Source organism: Choloepus didactylus, chromosome 8, assembly GCF_015220235.1.
Source record: "Choloepus didactylus isolate mChoDid1 chromosome 8, mChoDid1.pri, whole genome shotgun sequence".
NCBI classification, from domain to species: domain Eukaryota; kingdom Metazoa; phylum Chordata; class Mammalia; order Pilosa; family Megalonychidae; genus Choloepus; species Choloepus didactylus.
In genome coordinates, this window is record NC_051314.1 from 133,735,163 (window position 1) to 133,750,203 (window position 15,041).

Below are 15,041 nucleotides of genomic sequence, written 5' to 3' on the forward strand. Positions count from 1 at the left end.
TTATCATTTTTGTCATCTTGATACTGGAATCTATTGATTGTCTTTTTTCCATTTCATTTGAGATCTTCATTCTTGATATGGTGAGTGGTTTTTATTGAAATTTGGGCATTTTTGATATTATTTTAAATTAAATTTAAACTCATTTGCAAAGTACAATAAAATTGTATAGTGTGGAATATTCACAAAATGAAAGGTAATAAAACCAAGAAGTACAGAAAAATGAAAAGGTAGACTTTGAAAATTTTAAGGCATACTAAATGATTGCATTTTCTGAGAGACTTATATTCCCTGTGATCATTTCCAGGGATGCCAGCATTTCACCTCATTAGTGAGATACAGAAAAAATAAAAAAGCAAATGCCATAATTTCAATAGTTTATGTTCTTTAAAATTTATCTTTATTTTCTTAGAAAAAAGACTGAGTTTTGAGATTTTTATTTCCTGATCATGTGACTTGGTCCAAGTTGTGACACAGCAGGCTAAGCAACATGGAATAAATCAAATACCTTCTCATTCTTGAGATGTTCTCTAATCATCAGAAAAAAAAAATCAAAGAATTCTGGAGTAATCACAGACACTGTTGTTAATATCCATCAAGGAATGGATAATTTGGGTGATGAGAAAATCTAAAAAATAAAGGGAGAGTGTAGCTTAAGAACTGTGCTTCTGGACTGGGGGAAGAGAGGTTTCTGTTACACTTGTGTCAGTATGAAAATCATTGTGATTTTCTTTTTTGGAAGAGGTGCAAATGTAATTAGTTTTATCATAATCATATATTATTGCATCACACTTCAGTTAACACATTTTGGAAAATAAGTATCCCTGCACACACATGGACACACACACAAATAAACCAATACATTCCATTTCTGCAGGTATGTCATTCTACAAGATAAGGAGATAAAGTATTCGGGTTGATATTTTATACCCCTAGGAGGGCAGAAATATATTCTATCTCTGTTGGAATTATACCCAGTTTGGTTTACTGTGTAAAGTTAATAAACATTTCAAGGTGATAATGAAGAAGGTGATAAAGATATCATTGTTCAGTTTTTTCATACACCCAGAAATAAGTTATCTATGACTTTACTAGGTGAAAAATTATATATCAGACCTACAGATGAATACAGTGACTGTAAAATGAGATAACTTCAACAGGGAGTTTCCCTTTTAGCAAGGGACGTCAAATATATATAATTTGAGATAGAAAATGATAAATAATTGCATGCTACTCACATTTATTATTAATGATTACTGATTGCTTCTCCACCTTCCCTTATTCTTATTTATCTATTATTATATGATATTATTCATTCAACCAATATATATTGAGTACCCGTGAATAGAGTGGTTTAAGCAAAACCCTGCCCTCATGGATCTAACATTCTAATGTGATAGGCAGAAAACAAATAAGATAACATAAAAAAGTCTATGGTATGTTAACTAGGGATTTGTGCCAAGGACAAAAATAAAGCAGGATAGAGAGAAAGGAAGTACTGGGTAGGGTAGCATTTTTAGATAAAGTGATAAACAAGGCATCTCTGATGTAACATCTGAGTTAAGACTTGAAGGAGATGAAGTGGGTCACCCATTTATCTAGGGGAAAAGCACTCTAGGCCAAGAGAACAGCCAGTGCAAAGACTCTGAGACAAGCCTGGCATCTGCGGGAAACAACAGGAGGGGGAAAAATAGTAGAACATGGAGTCAGAGAGGTACATGAGGAAGTAAAATGTTGGGCCTGATAGGTCTTTGTAAGGAATTTGGCCTTTACTCTGAGTGATAGCAAGAGGAAAGTGACCTTACCAGACTTACCTACTTTTTAGCCTGTTCATTCTGTCTCCTGTGCATGGGGATGAAGTTCAGAAGTGGGGACAACAGTTAGGAGCTAGCTATTTGATCAGGAAAACTTTGAAATGAGCAGATTTGGTATGTAGTATGTGTGTGGAAGAGGGGCAGGGAGTTGGTTGCAGTTACCATCAGGAGTTTGATTTTGGACATCAAGGGTTGAGATGCTTATGACATCCAAGTGGAGTTGAGTAGATAGATATCCAAATCTTGGTCCAGGGCCTAGGCCTGAGTGGATATAATTTTGGCAGTCTATATTTAGATGAAATCACTAAAGATGTGGGTGTACAGAAAAGAGAAAATAGAAGAGGTCCAGGAATTGAGCTCCAGGCCACTCCCAAGTTTAGAGACAAGCTGATAAGGAGCAACCAGCAAAGAAAATGAGAAGGGAAGGCGGGGGTGGGTGGAGGGTGGGGTGGGCACAGGACCAGATCAACAATAAAGAAAGAAAATAAGGAAGCAAGTAAAGAAAGTGTTTCTAGGAAGAGAGAGTGATCAGCTAGATAAATAAGATGAATGAGAATTGCTGTTGGTTTAAGCAAAGAGGAGGTCATGGATAACCTTGATAAGAGTTTTGTTGGAGTGTAGAGAACAAATACCTTATTGGGGTGGGTTCAAGAGAGAACTGAATGAGAGAAGTTGAGGGCAGCAAGTATTTACTTCTTCAAGATGTTTTGCTATAAAAGGAGAAATGGGGTGGTAGCTGGAGAATGAAATTAGCTAAAGAGAGGATTTTTGTTTTGTTTTGTTTTGAATATGAAAGCATGTCTGAATGTCTTTAGTAATGATCCCATGGAGAGAGAAAAACTGATGATGTAGACACAGAATAGGGTTTAGTCAGGTTTTTGTTTTGACCAATGAGTAAGGCAAAGACAAAGAGTTGGGCAAAGGAGTTGAGGGTGTATACAAGATGCTACTGTATTGATTGACTCTGGAATTTAAGCCAGAATTTAAGCAGTAGGGTTAGGGTTAGGATTAGGGTTAGAGTCATGTCAGAGTGTTGAGTGATAGTGAAAAGGTGGTATGATAATGGATTGTAGGTCACAGGGTAATCAAAGGATTGTTGAAGTTGGAATAATATGGAGAATGAACTGGACATTTAGGTAGTGTTGACTGGGATGGGAGAATTTAAAATTGAGTGACAAATAGGAACTAAAATCGTCAATGAATAAGGGAAAGAGACCTAGAAGTCGGTAGATGACAGCAACAAGGAGATGTAGTCATGGGATAGTCTGATGATATGAGATTCAGGGATGGATGTTTTTAGGAAAGAAGGAGTAAGAATATCCTAGCAGTACTAATGAGGGGGAAAGAAGACTCCTCCTATTCTGTGTCTAGGCTTTGTGGTACTAAGGGTTTGGGATTGATAACAGCCATAACCTGAGAGGACTGATGGAATGCAGAGCCATCAGGAGAAATTAGGTTTTAGCTAGAGCAAGAAGGTGCAAGGGGCATTTAAGAAGGAGTTGAGGCTGAGATGCTTTTGTCAATGGTTGATGGGTGTTCCAGAAAGAACAGTGAAAGGGTGCAGAGGTGGTGTACAGAAAGCTATCTGGGAACCAAGAATTACAGGCTCCTTGTGGTGACTGAAATAAATTGTGACAAAAGGCATGTTGGCCCCAAGGAAGCAAGACAGTTGTGGTCAGACTTTTTGGGCAGAGGAAGGGTGAGGGTCTTTCCAGGAGCTCACAGAGCTCTGGGGCTCCCTCAGAATTTCTACTGTTGAAGACCTTGAGGGGCCGTCTTACTTTTTTCATGTTATGAGCCCTTTACATACAATTATGCATTAAAATGTCACTGAACGGAAAAACAAACAAACAAAAAACCAGCAAACAATTTTAATTCTTTCCCATTTGTAACAGCCTCTGAGAATCACAGAATCTAAAAGTATTCATCCTTTTTTTCATTAAAAGCTTATCTTTGGAAATGATTTTTTTTTTTCCTGCCACTAGACTTTTTTTACCCACCTCCAACCTCTCTCCCCTTTTTTCTTCCTGATTTTCAGAATCCTCTCACTTTTTCGTGAATTAGAGGGCATGGGCTTAGTGATAGATATTTGGGAAAGATCCAGAAATATTAAGATGTAGAATTGACAGGTTAAGGTGGTTAATTAGATGTGGAGATAAGGTTTGTGATATAATACTGATGTTTGTAACATTACCAAAGGAGTTTAGCGAGAGAAGATAAACACTTTAATTTTAGGTATATGAAGTTTTTGTAATAATCGCTTCAAGTATCATCATTATTTAATTATCTCATTTATTTTTATGTTCTCCTGTGAGAATAGCTATGTCACTGTATAGGGCACAAACCTGTTTTTTTCCCCCCAGGTTTAGAATGATAGAAGTGACATTGTGTTATTACTATTTGAGTGTTACCTATTTCCAAATGTTTTTGTTTTATAAATTGTATGTTTTAGAAATTTTGATGTCAGTTGGAATATATCCTCACTACCATATCCACTGTTGATGATTTGCTATTTTCTGGAAGACAGCCTCTATACTTAAATGGTATATTAAGTCTGAATCGTGAGAATAGATAGAATTGTCCAATTAGGCTACTGGAGACAGGAGAAGGTCTAGAAATTGGGGAAATACTGATATGTAGAGAGGAGTGAGGCTACCAAGGGAGGCAGTGTTGAGTGAGAAGAACACAGGTTTGAGGATGAAGCTTCAGTTTTACTCTGAGTCCTGCTCCTACTCTTGTCTGGGCAGAACCCTGAACCTTGGAGTAAATCTCTGGTCTGTGGGTTTCAAGAAAAAAGTTTCCCAACAACTTTCACAAGCAACAGACTCTGCCTTCTGTGTACTGAAATGAACTGAATTCCTCCAGTTTCCTTCTTTCCAGGTCTGCAATCAAACAAGCTACTTACTCATGTGCTTCAAAATAGCGCATGTTTCTATTTAGGCCATCTAGGGTTTCCATGTCCTCTAGCGTCAACTGGAAATCAAAAACCTATTGGAAATGTGAGGAGATCAATTTAATTTCCCTCAAGCAATGGCTCCTCTCCCCCAATATATGTAGGTTTTGTGAGATGGTTGTCGTGGACCTGGGATTCATTCAAAGAGTCACAGGAATTCGTGCACTCAGATAGTTGAAATTGGTACCTCTGATGTGGCCTCAGAGCCACATCTTTTATTGGGTGACTGTGGGCTATGGCAAAGGAATCTGAGAGATTTTTGAGCCCAAATCTCACCTGATCCAATGCCTTCATATTACAGGTAGAGAAGTCAAAGGATGATTCACCTGGGGACATACAGGAGGGGGCGGAACCAGGATTGGGACCCGAGCCTGACCCTCTGTTTACTGTTCTTTCCAATCACCAAGTGCCCTCCCTTGCAGCAGCTGGACAGTTAAATACAGCACATGTAGGATGCAAACAGAAACCAGCATGGAGCATACAAGGAGGTAAGTTTTGCCCACGTATACCGTCAGAAGATCACAAATAACCACCTACCTGGGGAGGGGATTATGGTGCTTGGTGCCCACAGCCCTGCCCTGTACCTGGAAGTTCTCTTTGATCCTCTTCTCATTAAAACTCTTGGCCAGGACCACCACCCCCCGCTGCAACTGGTAGCGCAGGGCCACCTGGGCTGGAGTTCTCCCGTGCTTTTCAGCAATGGCTTTGAGTACTGGATCCTCCAGGAGAGCTGGATTGTTCTTGTTTATCCTGGGAGGGAAGGCAGAGATGCTAAGTGTCTGGAGCTGCTAATCTTACTTGGGGTTCTAATTTAGGCTTGGGATGACTAATCCTCTAGAATCTTCTTACCCTCTGGATGCCTCAATATCTGTTTGTTTTTTTTGCTATATCCAAAGAAGAAGGTCAAGAGCAGGTAATGGGGAAAGGGAAACTCAGGTATTTTTTCATTTTTAAATATTTTTGGGAAATTCAGTAAAAGATTAAGTCAGGAAGACAAAACTGTTATCTAAAGTACGACCCAATAACCACCATAATAATAAATGATCGACTATTGTATAGGAATTTGCTCTTTCAAAACAAGTTTTCAATTAATTATCTCAGTTTTGTCATCAGAGTACTAAATATTCAAGAGGAATATTATCATTCCTCTTGAAGAGTTAAAATCAACAGAAATTGTTACTTGTGTCATATCGCTTAAGTGTTAAGTGTTAGAATCATGGCTTGAGCGCACATTATCACTCTTTAAAGCCAAAGTTTTTGACTTACATGGATATTTAAATTAATAACTTCACTATTTAAAATGCTTTATTGAGTCCCTTAGAATGTAGGTCTGCTGGCATCGTGGGATGGAGAACATCTTCTTGACCAATAGGGGGATGTGAAAGGAAATGAAATAAGCTTCAGTAGCAGAGAGATTCCAAAAGGAGCCGAGAGGTCACTCTGGTGGGCACTCTTAACGCACACTTTAGACAACCCTTTTTAGGTTCTAATGAATTGGGGTAGCTGGTGGTGGATACCTGAAACTATCAAACTACAACCTAGAACCCATGAATCTCAAAGACACTTGTATAAAAATGTAGCTTATGAGGGATGACAATGGGATTGGGAAAACCATAAGGACCACACTCCACTTTGTCTAGTTTATGGATGGATGAGTAGAAAAATAGGGGAAGGAAACAAACAAACAAACAGACAAAGGTACCCAGTGTTCTTTTTTTACTTCAATTGCTCTTTTTGACTTTAATTATTATTCTTATTATTTTTGTGTGTGTGGTAATGAAGGTGTCAGGGATTGATTTAGGTGATGAATGTACAACTATGTAATGGTACTGTGAACAATTGAATGTACGATTTGTTTTGTATGACTGCATGGTATGTGAATATATCTCAATAAAATGAAGATAAAAAAAAGAATTATAGGTTGACAGCTTTCTTTCAGCATGTTAGAGATAGATATAAAAAATAATGTACAAAGGTGAATTCTTCCTGCTGTCTATCCTTGATTTCCCCCAGGTAGTTTGAGAGACAATGCCAGAAGGTAGGGTATATGTGATTAAAAACATCATGACTGCAGTAATTGCCCTAGAATAAATAACTTTATAGAGATCATTACCAGTCCTTGCCTGGGTCGGACCCCAGTGCAGCATACGCAACCAAGACAATGTCCTTTGACTTGCAGAACTCTAGCATTTTGCTCTGGTTGAGGTAAGGGTGACATTCCACCTGCAGAATGCCAAACAGAAGTGTTGGATTATAGGATGACCAACACCAAATTTATGAGGAATTTACAATGTCATATTGCATGGTATCAAAAATATGTAAGAGGATCAGCAGTATTGGTTGGTTGTGTTCATGATCAAGAGTTCTGCCCATGGAGCTCCCAAAGGCCAAACTTTGGATTCCAGAAATATTAGTTAAATAATTAGTTAGCAGTCTTACAGGACATGATTTAGATTACAAGATGAACAAATATTCTCCTGTCTCTCAGACTGGAAACTATGGGGTTATCTTTTGTTCTTCCTCATTTGTTGCTTGTTTATAATAAGCAGCAGTTTCTGCCTTTTAAACGTTTTTTAATCTTAGTGTTCCTTACATTTGTCTCTCCTCTCCATGGCTGCTACCCCTGGGAACCAATAAATCTCTCAAACTTGAGTAACTTTTTCATTCTTGGCCATTCTTTGACCCCAGAAACATTGTGATATCTTTGCTTGATCCTTAAGAAGCTCCAAAAACTGGCCTTACTCCAAATTATTGCACCCATATGCTTCCCAAAGCTTTAGTCTTGGAAAGGGAACTCTTCTGGCCCTTTTGCCATCAAGTGGAAAAAATTTGCTAATTGTTATTCGTCAGAACTGACTCATTTACACATTACCAGTGAGAGGTTTTTGTGCTGTAAAAGGTATTCGGTAGTGCTGTAATCTCACTTTTCCATTTTTCTCTCTTCTGTGCACCTGGAGAGTAAGACATCCAAGACCTTTACTCTGCTCCCTGCCAGATATCTGGGCCAAGGTCACTGCCATAGCCAGGGGATCAGAGGCCTAGTGGCCTGCTCAGAACTAGGCTCTACGGGCAGATGCACTTTTTGCTGCATTCTTTTCTCACTGCTTTTCTTCTGACACTTGTGATTTGATAAAATAAATGGCAGAGATCTAAAGAGAAGAAAAAGACGCTTCACTTAGGCCTCTGTTTGAATTGCATTCTCCATCACAGTTTGCAAGAAAGGCCCTGAATTGGGACACTGGCTGGGTTGGTCATTAAGTACAAAGTAACTTTCTATATCACTGCTGCTTGTATGTTTGCTGTCTCAGTCATGACACTGAAAAGGAGAAAGGGTGATTGGTAGTATTCTGGGATCAAAACTAAGCCTTTATCCTGTAACACCCTTGCCTGAACTATGCTCTCACTATTACCTGCTTTGCTACACAAATCATAATTAATTGCAATTTTGCTCAAACTTTCCATGCCAAAGTAAACCAGTCAGCCTTAACCTGGCCAAATTCCATTAACCCTTTAGAAAATGTCCAGCTTTTCCTTTAAGTCTTCAACTACTCCAGTCAAAACAGATTTTTCCTTTCTCTAAACTGGTGATCTCCAAATTGGAGGTAGACAACCCAAGGGATACAAAAGACTGTGGTTAAACAAGAAAACATTAGAACTTCTATGTGTATTTTTCATCCAAAAATAAGAAAGAAATTAAGCTTTACTAATTTTTAATACATGGATTAACTGTTATCCTCACTCAGTCTGGGAGAAGCCTGGGTCTTCCCCAGGGCAAATGTGTTGTCAGCTGTTCCTTTACTCATCTGATTTCTTCCAGGAATTTCCAAGATGTGGCTGTTAATGTGTTGTCCATTTATGTGGATTTATCTTAAGAGTTTTTTCTTACACCCATTTTAATAAGTTTGGGAGTGAGTTTGCCTTACATAGGGTCTCACTAGTTATTTCATGGCTCTACCCTTAAAAGAGTTACCAGACCAAAAGATGAACTACCCTGTTTTTTTTTTTTTTTTTTTTTTCTTTCACATTTCAGTGTTCCAAATTTGCTGACCTTTTCTGTGATGAGAAGTGATTGTCAGTGGTTTGCCAGCTTTAAAATCCTAGGGCCCTCTTAGCACCTTTTAGCAGATCATACCCCCACCTGAATGTTAGGTTTTTTTTATAAAGGGCACAGCCTTGGGACTGTCTTCAACAATTTGAAAGATGCTCTGTTCTCTTGAAGCAGCTGATGTCCAAAGGTAAAATACACCAGAGGGCAGTGTCATTGGAGGCCTTGGGAAAATGAGGAAAGAGGAGGCTGAGTTGCAGAAGGGAGATGTTGGGGGCTGCTCACCTGGTTGCAGACGGGCTTGTACTTGAGCCCTGGCTTGTTCAGGATCTTCTCCAGCTGCTTGTGGTTAAAGTTGGACACGCCGATGGACTTGGTCAATCCCGCATCCTTACACTTCTCCAGGGCCTGGGAGGAAGGGGTTGTGAGGAGTAACCGGTATAACAGGCTAGAGAAGAGGAACACATGCCAGCATGCATTAATTTCTGGGGATATTCCTGAGGAACTGGGGAGTGGGAAAGAATATGAGACAGACAGTGAGAGAGGAATTCATTACAGGTGTAGATGTCAATAAATAAGACCGGAAATGACTGAGTAGGAGGAAAATGAAAACAAGTAGGAAAAAAAAAAAAACGCTCAGAAGGTAGAGTAAGAAAAGAATGTAAATGGCTAGGACTGAGCTAAAGGAGCCAGCATGATCTTCAGGTGAATGCCTGGAAGGACTTGACTGAGAAGGAAGTGGAGCCAGGTGCAGCCTGGGAAATAGGAAGGGAGCCATATAGCCAGCTCACTGGCTCCCTGTTTTCTCTTTGACCTCAGTTTCTATTATTGTCCACCTCACTCACTCTGTTCCAGGCACACATCTGTTCCTTGAACATAGCAGGTTCTCTCCCACCTTAAAACTTTGCTCTGCCTTTTTTCTGCCTGAAACACTGTTCTGCCAGATATCCACATCATCAGTTCCCTCATCTCCTTCAAGGCTTTGCTCAAACGTCCCCCTCTCAAAGAGGCCTACCCTGCGTGCTCTGTTTTTAATCATCTCTCTGTGGCCCAAACCTACTTTGGCACTCCCAGTTTCCCTTTCTCAGCTTTTCTTCCCAGCTCCTCCCCTCACCCCAATATCCAGCACTCCACAGAGGGGAAGGGGTGCACAAAGACCTTTGTTTTTTTCACGCATATAGTCTAAGTACCTAAAACTGCTTGGCACATAATAGGCACTCAATAAATGTTTGTTGAATGACTGAATGAGTGAAACATGAAAACAGAGGCAGAGGGACATTCCAGAACTTGTTTGAGTAGACAAAGGGAGCAGAATTGGACTAGATCTGCCTTTCTGGGGTTCCTTATTTGTCCTCTCTACCCCAAGGTGCAGAGATGGCCTCTCCAGAGCTGCACTCACCTCCCATGTGGTGCAGAGATCTACTGTGTCAGAAATGATTTTTCCCTGCTTGTCCTTTGGGTAAAGATCCTCCCCAGGCTGGAACACAGGAAAGAAGGAGGGGGTTGTGTAAAGCTATGTCTGACAACAGGCAAGTTCTTTGGAGCTTATAGGCCTTGAGGCTAACTCTTGAAAGGATCTGTAAGGTTGGGCGAAAGGGAAAGGAAGTATATTTAGGAAACATACTTCCCAGAAATGCTTTTACCTGCTAAAAGTTTAATAAATACTGTTTGTGTCAAGGACAACCTGGGGCATTGAGCACTGTGTCTTGGAGAAAGTGTAGAATGGAGCCATGGCCCAGTGGGCTCTTTGGCTTTGAAACCTTGTGAGATAATCCTCTCTCACCCTTACTTTCCCCCGAAAGGTGGTCATATGACAGGGTGACTTGTCAGTGTCCCAACTGCTGAATGTCATCCTCATTAAATTTTCTTTACTTCAACTAACTCCAAATGGGGACATTCCCCAGATGCCAGTGGGAATGGGGTTGAGATTCAAGAGCATGGGGCCTTAAAAGTACAGACAGTGTACACAAGAATAAGGCAAAGAGATCAAGATCAGTGAACTCATATCATTCTGGGCTGTAATAGTGAACTAAAGTGGGAGCAGTTTCAGCAGAAAAATAATCTTAAAGTGTTACTTAGGGTAATCTCATAGTCACAAGCTGTATCTTCTCCTATAATCAGCTTCTAATTTAGACAGTGATTACATTGATTACCAATATAAAATAACTTTTGCTAACCTTAAAAGCTGTTGGGAAATGAATAATATAAAGATCCACATAGCTCAGCTGAAGTTTCTTCAGTGACATTTCCAGGGCTGTTTGGACCAATTCTGGGCGGAGAAAGGTGCTCCACAGCTGCAATGTTTCAAAGAGAGGAAATTGTGTGTTATTTCTTTAAGTCTTTAGCAGAGATAAATAAAACAATAAATAAACAACAACAACAATCAAAAGCTCTCCTATGGTAGTTGGGAAGTGATAAGTTATACCCTGTGGTTCTCATGAATTCTTTATCATGAAAGCTGATTTTCGTACAAATTTGAGACAATGTAAAAATCCAGATATCCTACCACAGTCAGTCTTTAGCATTATCTGGTTTGCTTATAACAAAGCATTTTCGTGGGTTCCACCCCAAACACAACAAATCACAGTATCTGGAGACTGGGTGGGAAGTTGCATTTTGAAGAACTCCAAGTGATTATGATGCAGGAAATTCTCTGTTGACTGTATTAGATTTACTAAAGAAAGTTTCCCCCCAAAAGTTAGATCCTGTAGGAACATATTTTTTTGGGGGTATTTAAGTGACTTCATTCTAAGGATTTCAGGAAAAATAATCTAAAGGAAAATTAATCAAAACGACTAAAGTTAATGAAGCAAGACAAGAACAGGAAGGTAGTGTCTGAGCTCTAGGAGTTCTAGGAACTGCTGTCTAGGAACAGGGAGATTTACATCCTGGATCCCTATTCCTAGAAGGAAAGCTGTCCATGGATAGGCCTGCAGAGAATTCACTCACCAGGGCTGCAACTCTTTCTTCCTGGGCCACTTCACCTTGAATTTGAATGATCTTTTTTTTTTTTTCTAGTACTAGTCAGTTCAATGAACATTAGGGTGGAAATTGCCTACTTATGTTCACTTTCCCATCGGACTCAAACATCGAAGTTTAAGGGGATATGAAGATTATTAGAAGAAAATGGCTCAAGAGCTAAAAAAAAAATTTACCTAAGTACTTTTAGAAGCATTAATTTCATCTTCCTTTCAATCCTGAGATATTAATATTCCTACTTCATAGGGAAGATAAAGAAATGTTTATCGGTCACCTAATAGATTGAGATGCGAGGACTGAGGCGCTTAGAGGTTAAGAACCTTTTCTTTTTTGGTTAAGAAATTTCACAAAGTTACATAGATAGAATATTAAAGAGCTAAAATTTGACCCTACTTTTGTCACATTCTGAAGCTCATACTCTGGCTGAATTCAATACTATGACTGAGAAAGATAAGTCACTTTTTCGAAATTTAAGTATAGTGGAGTTGGAAATGCCAAATCCATCTATGAGTATTTAAAAATATAATTATAATAAAAACAGTTAGCAGTTTTGAGCATTTAAAATGTACCAAATACTTTTCTAAGGGCTTTACATGATTTATTTATTTATTTATTTATTTATTTATTTAGAGAAGTTTTAGGTTTACAGAAAAATCACACGGAAAATACAAAGTTCCCATATACTCCGCTACTATTAACACCTTTTATTAGTCTGGTACTTGTTACAAATGATGAAAAGATATAGATATTATTATAATGATACTATTAACTATAGTCCATGATTTAAATTAGGGTTCGTTGTTTGTGTTGTACAGTCATATGTTTTTTTTTTCTTAAATTCTTATTCTAGTAACATATATACAATCTAAAATTTCCCCTGCTTGCCATGTATTTTTTGATGTAATATGAAAATTCTGTGAGATAAATAATATTTGCTTTATTTCATAATTTGGGAAATTCATTTTAAGTAGTTTGTCCAAAGTCACACATTTATTAAGTGACAGAGCCTGGATTCAAATATGGGGAATCTGACCACAGAACCCAAGTTCCTAACCAGTGTGTTCCTAACCAGCCTTCTCGTAGTGCAAGGTCTAAGAGAGAATGAAGATGAACCAATGGGAAGAGAAATTTGCCAGCCATGTACCAGCTTATTCAGCTTAGCATGAGCTTCCCACAGATCTAGAGGGAACAGCACCTTTGAAGTGTAGAATATGTCATCTCTCATCACAGTGCCACTGTTGATTTTCTTCTGGATGGCCCGTCCAATCTCTTCTTCATTTAGGTAGAGATAAGCTGAGTCAATATGGCGGTAGCCTACATCAATGGCCAACTCGATGGCCTTTTCTACTTTAGACTTAGGAACCTAGATGGGCATAAAAAGACAGGGGCATGCTTGAGTCAGGAGCAGATGACCCATTCCATAAGCAGAGCTATTCAATAGAATCTATGGCTTTTTGAAGTCTCCTGCTAAGAAGTAGAGGTGATAAAGCTAAATATTGAGTTATAACCAGGGGTAAATGTTTAACAATTGATTCTGTGGGAAAAAAAAAATCCAGATTTGTCATATTTGCCCATTTCTATGGTGTAGATACTCCCAGGATGGCTAATTGGGAAGAGATGCTCATCACCAACTCTTGTGTGCCCGTATGAGTTGGCTCCAGTACATCACTCGGTTTAACCCCTTATCTGTAGATTTACGCCTTTATCTGTAGAAATACATTTCAAAATTAATTCTGCTCTATAAGAGATTAGTTAACTGGTTTCAACCCAGAAAGCCAATGCTAATAATTATGTATCAGTGCAATAAAGATGTAACTTTAGACATAATAAATTAGTGTCTTACCTATCTCAACTTGGACAAACACTTCAGACTACACTTGAAGAAGAATAAAAAGGTTAAAAAAACCTTTTTTTTCCACACAAAAATATCTCATAATTAATTTTTTTTTGATTGCTAAGAAATTAGGACTCATCCTTAGATGCCACTTTCTCCTTTACAACTTTTTAAATTTTTTTTTAGCTGTCCCACTATTCTCTTAGCCTACTAGGCTGGACTCTTGAAATCATCCATAAATTTTCCTTCTCCATTACCCTCCTCTGTCTCAGTGAGGAATTAAAATGTCTCTTGGACACCTATCTTCATTTCTAAGTCCTGATAGTTAACGGAGACCCATGCAGATTAATTGACTGCCCCAGGTCAAAGCGTCAAGTAAAGACAAAAGCAGCACTTCATGCTAGTCTCCTTGCTTGCATTCCTCAGCATTAAATAGCACATGCCTCTCATGTTGGAGAATCACTCCTACAACTTTCCTTGAACAATTATAAACATCTTCACCAAGAATCACTGAAGATGTGCTCTTGTAAAATTGCAGTGTTTAATCTAAAAACTTGTATGGAGTTTAGTCTTTCCAGCAGAGGGAGAATTTCCGAGGACCTACCATGGGACAGCAGGTGAGAGTAACAAAAACAGACTTGCTGCCCTGAATCACTGAAATAACATACATTTATCCCCCTGGATGTAGCACCACTCCAATTATGGTCTTGGTCTGTGGACAAGCAGCATTGGAATCACTTGGTAGTTTCTTTATAATATCAATATTTTTAAATTTGTTGAGACTTGCTTTGTGACCCAACATGTGGTCTATCCTAGAGAATGTTCCATGAGCACTTGAAAAAAAAGTGTATCCTGCTGTTGTTGGATGTAGTGTTCTATAAATGTCTGTCAAGTCTAGTTCATTTATCATACAATTCAACATCTCTGTTTCTTTAGTGATCCTCTGTCTAGATGTTCTATCCATTGATGAGAGTGGTGTATTGAAGTCTCCAACTATTATTGTAGAGGTATCTATTTCTCCTTTCAGTGATCGCAGTGTTTGCCTCATGAATTTTGGGGCATTCTGGTTTGGTGCATAAATATTTATGACTGTTATGTTTTCTTGATGAATTGACCCTTTTATTAATATATAGTGTCCTTCTTTGTCTCTTTTAATTGTTTCGCTTTTGAAGTCTAACTTGTCTGATATTAATATAGCTACTCCCGCTTTTTTCTGGTTGTTGTTTGCATGAAATATCTTTTTCCAACCTTTCACTTTCAGTCTATGTTTGTCCTTGTGTCTAAAGTGAGTTTCTTGTAGACAGCATATAGATGGGCCCTGTTTTTTAATCCATTCTGCCAGTCTGTGTCTTTTTATTGGGGAGTTTAATCCATTTACATTTAGTGTTATTACTGTAAGGGCAGTACTTTCTACTACCA

At 38.7% G+C, this 15,041-nt stretch overlaps 1 protein-coding gene across 4 annotated transcripts in view; it reads right to left on the bottom strand.

The window, feature by feature from the left end:
- Positions 1 to 253: 253 nt before the first annotated feature.
- The window catches only part of LOC119542493 (prostaglandin F synthase 1-like), a 34,423-nt gene continuing 19,635 nt past the window's right edge, over positions 254 to 15,041 (bottom strand). The window contains exons 3-10 of one of the 4 annotated variants that reach the window (XM_037847297.1): positions 12,984 to 13,151; positions 10,987 to 11,103; positions 10,209 to 10,286; positions 9,095 to 9,217; positions 6,878 to 6,987; positions 5,349 to 5,514; positions 4,717 to 4,799; positions 254 to 625 (exon numbers count right to left, since the gene is read on the bottom strand). In XM_037847297.1, the coding sequence (XP_037703225.1) occupies positions 583 to 625; positions 4,717 to 4,799; positions 5,349 to 5,514; positions 6,878 to 6,987; positions 9,095 to 9,217; positions 10,209 to 10,286; positions 10,987 to 11,103; positions 12,984 to 13,151 (888 nt within the window). In that variant the 3' untranslated portion in view covers positions 254 to 582. Of the gene's footprint in view, positions 626 to 4,716; positions 4,800 to 5,348; positions 5,515 to 6,877; positions 6,988 to 9,094; positions 9,218 to 10,208; positions 10,287 to 10,986; positions 11,104 to 12,932; positions 13,152 to 15,041 lie in introns of all 4 variants that reach the window. The other 3 variants (XM_037847295.1, XM_037847299.1, XM_037847298.1) reach the window with 3 other exon arrangements.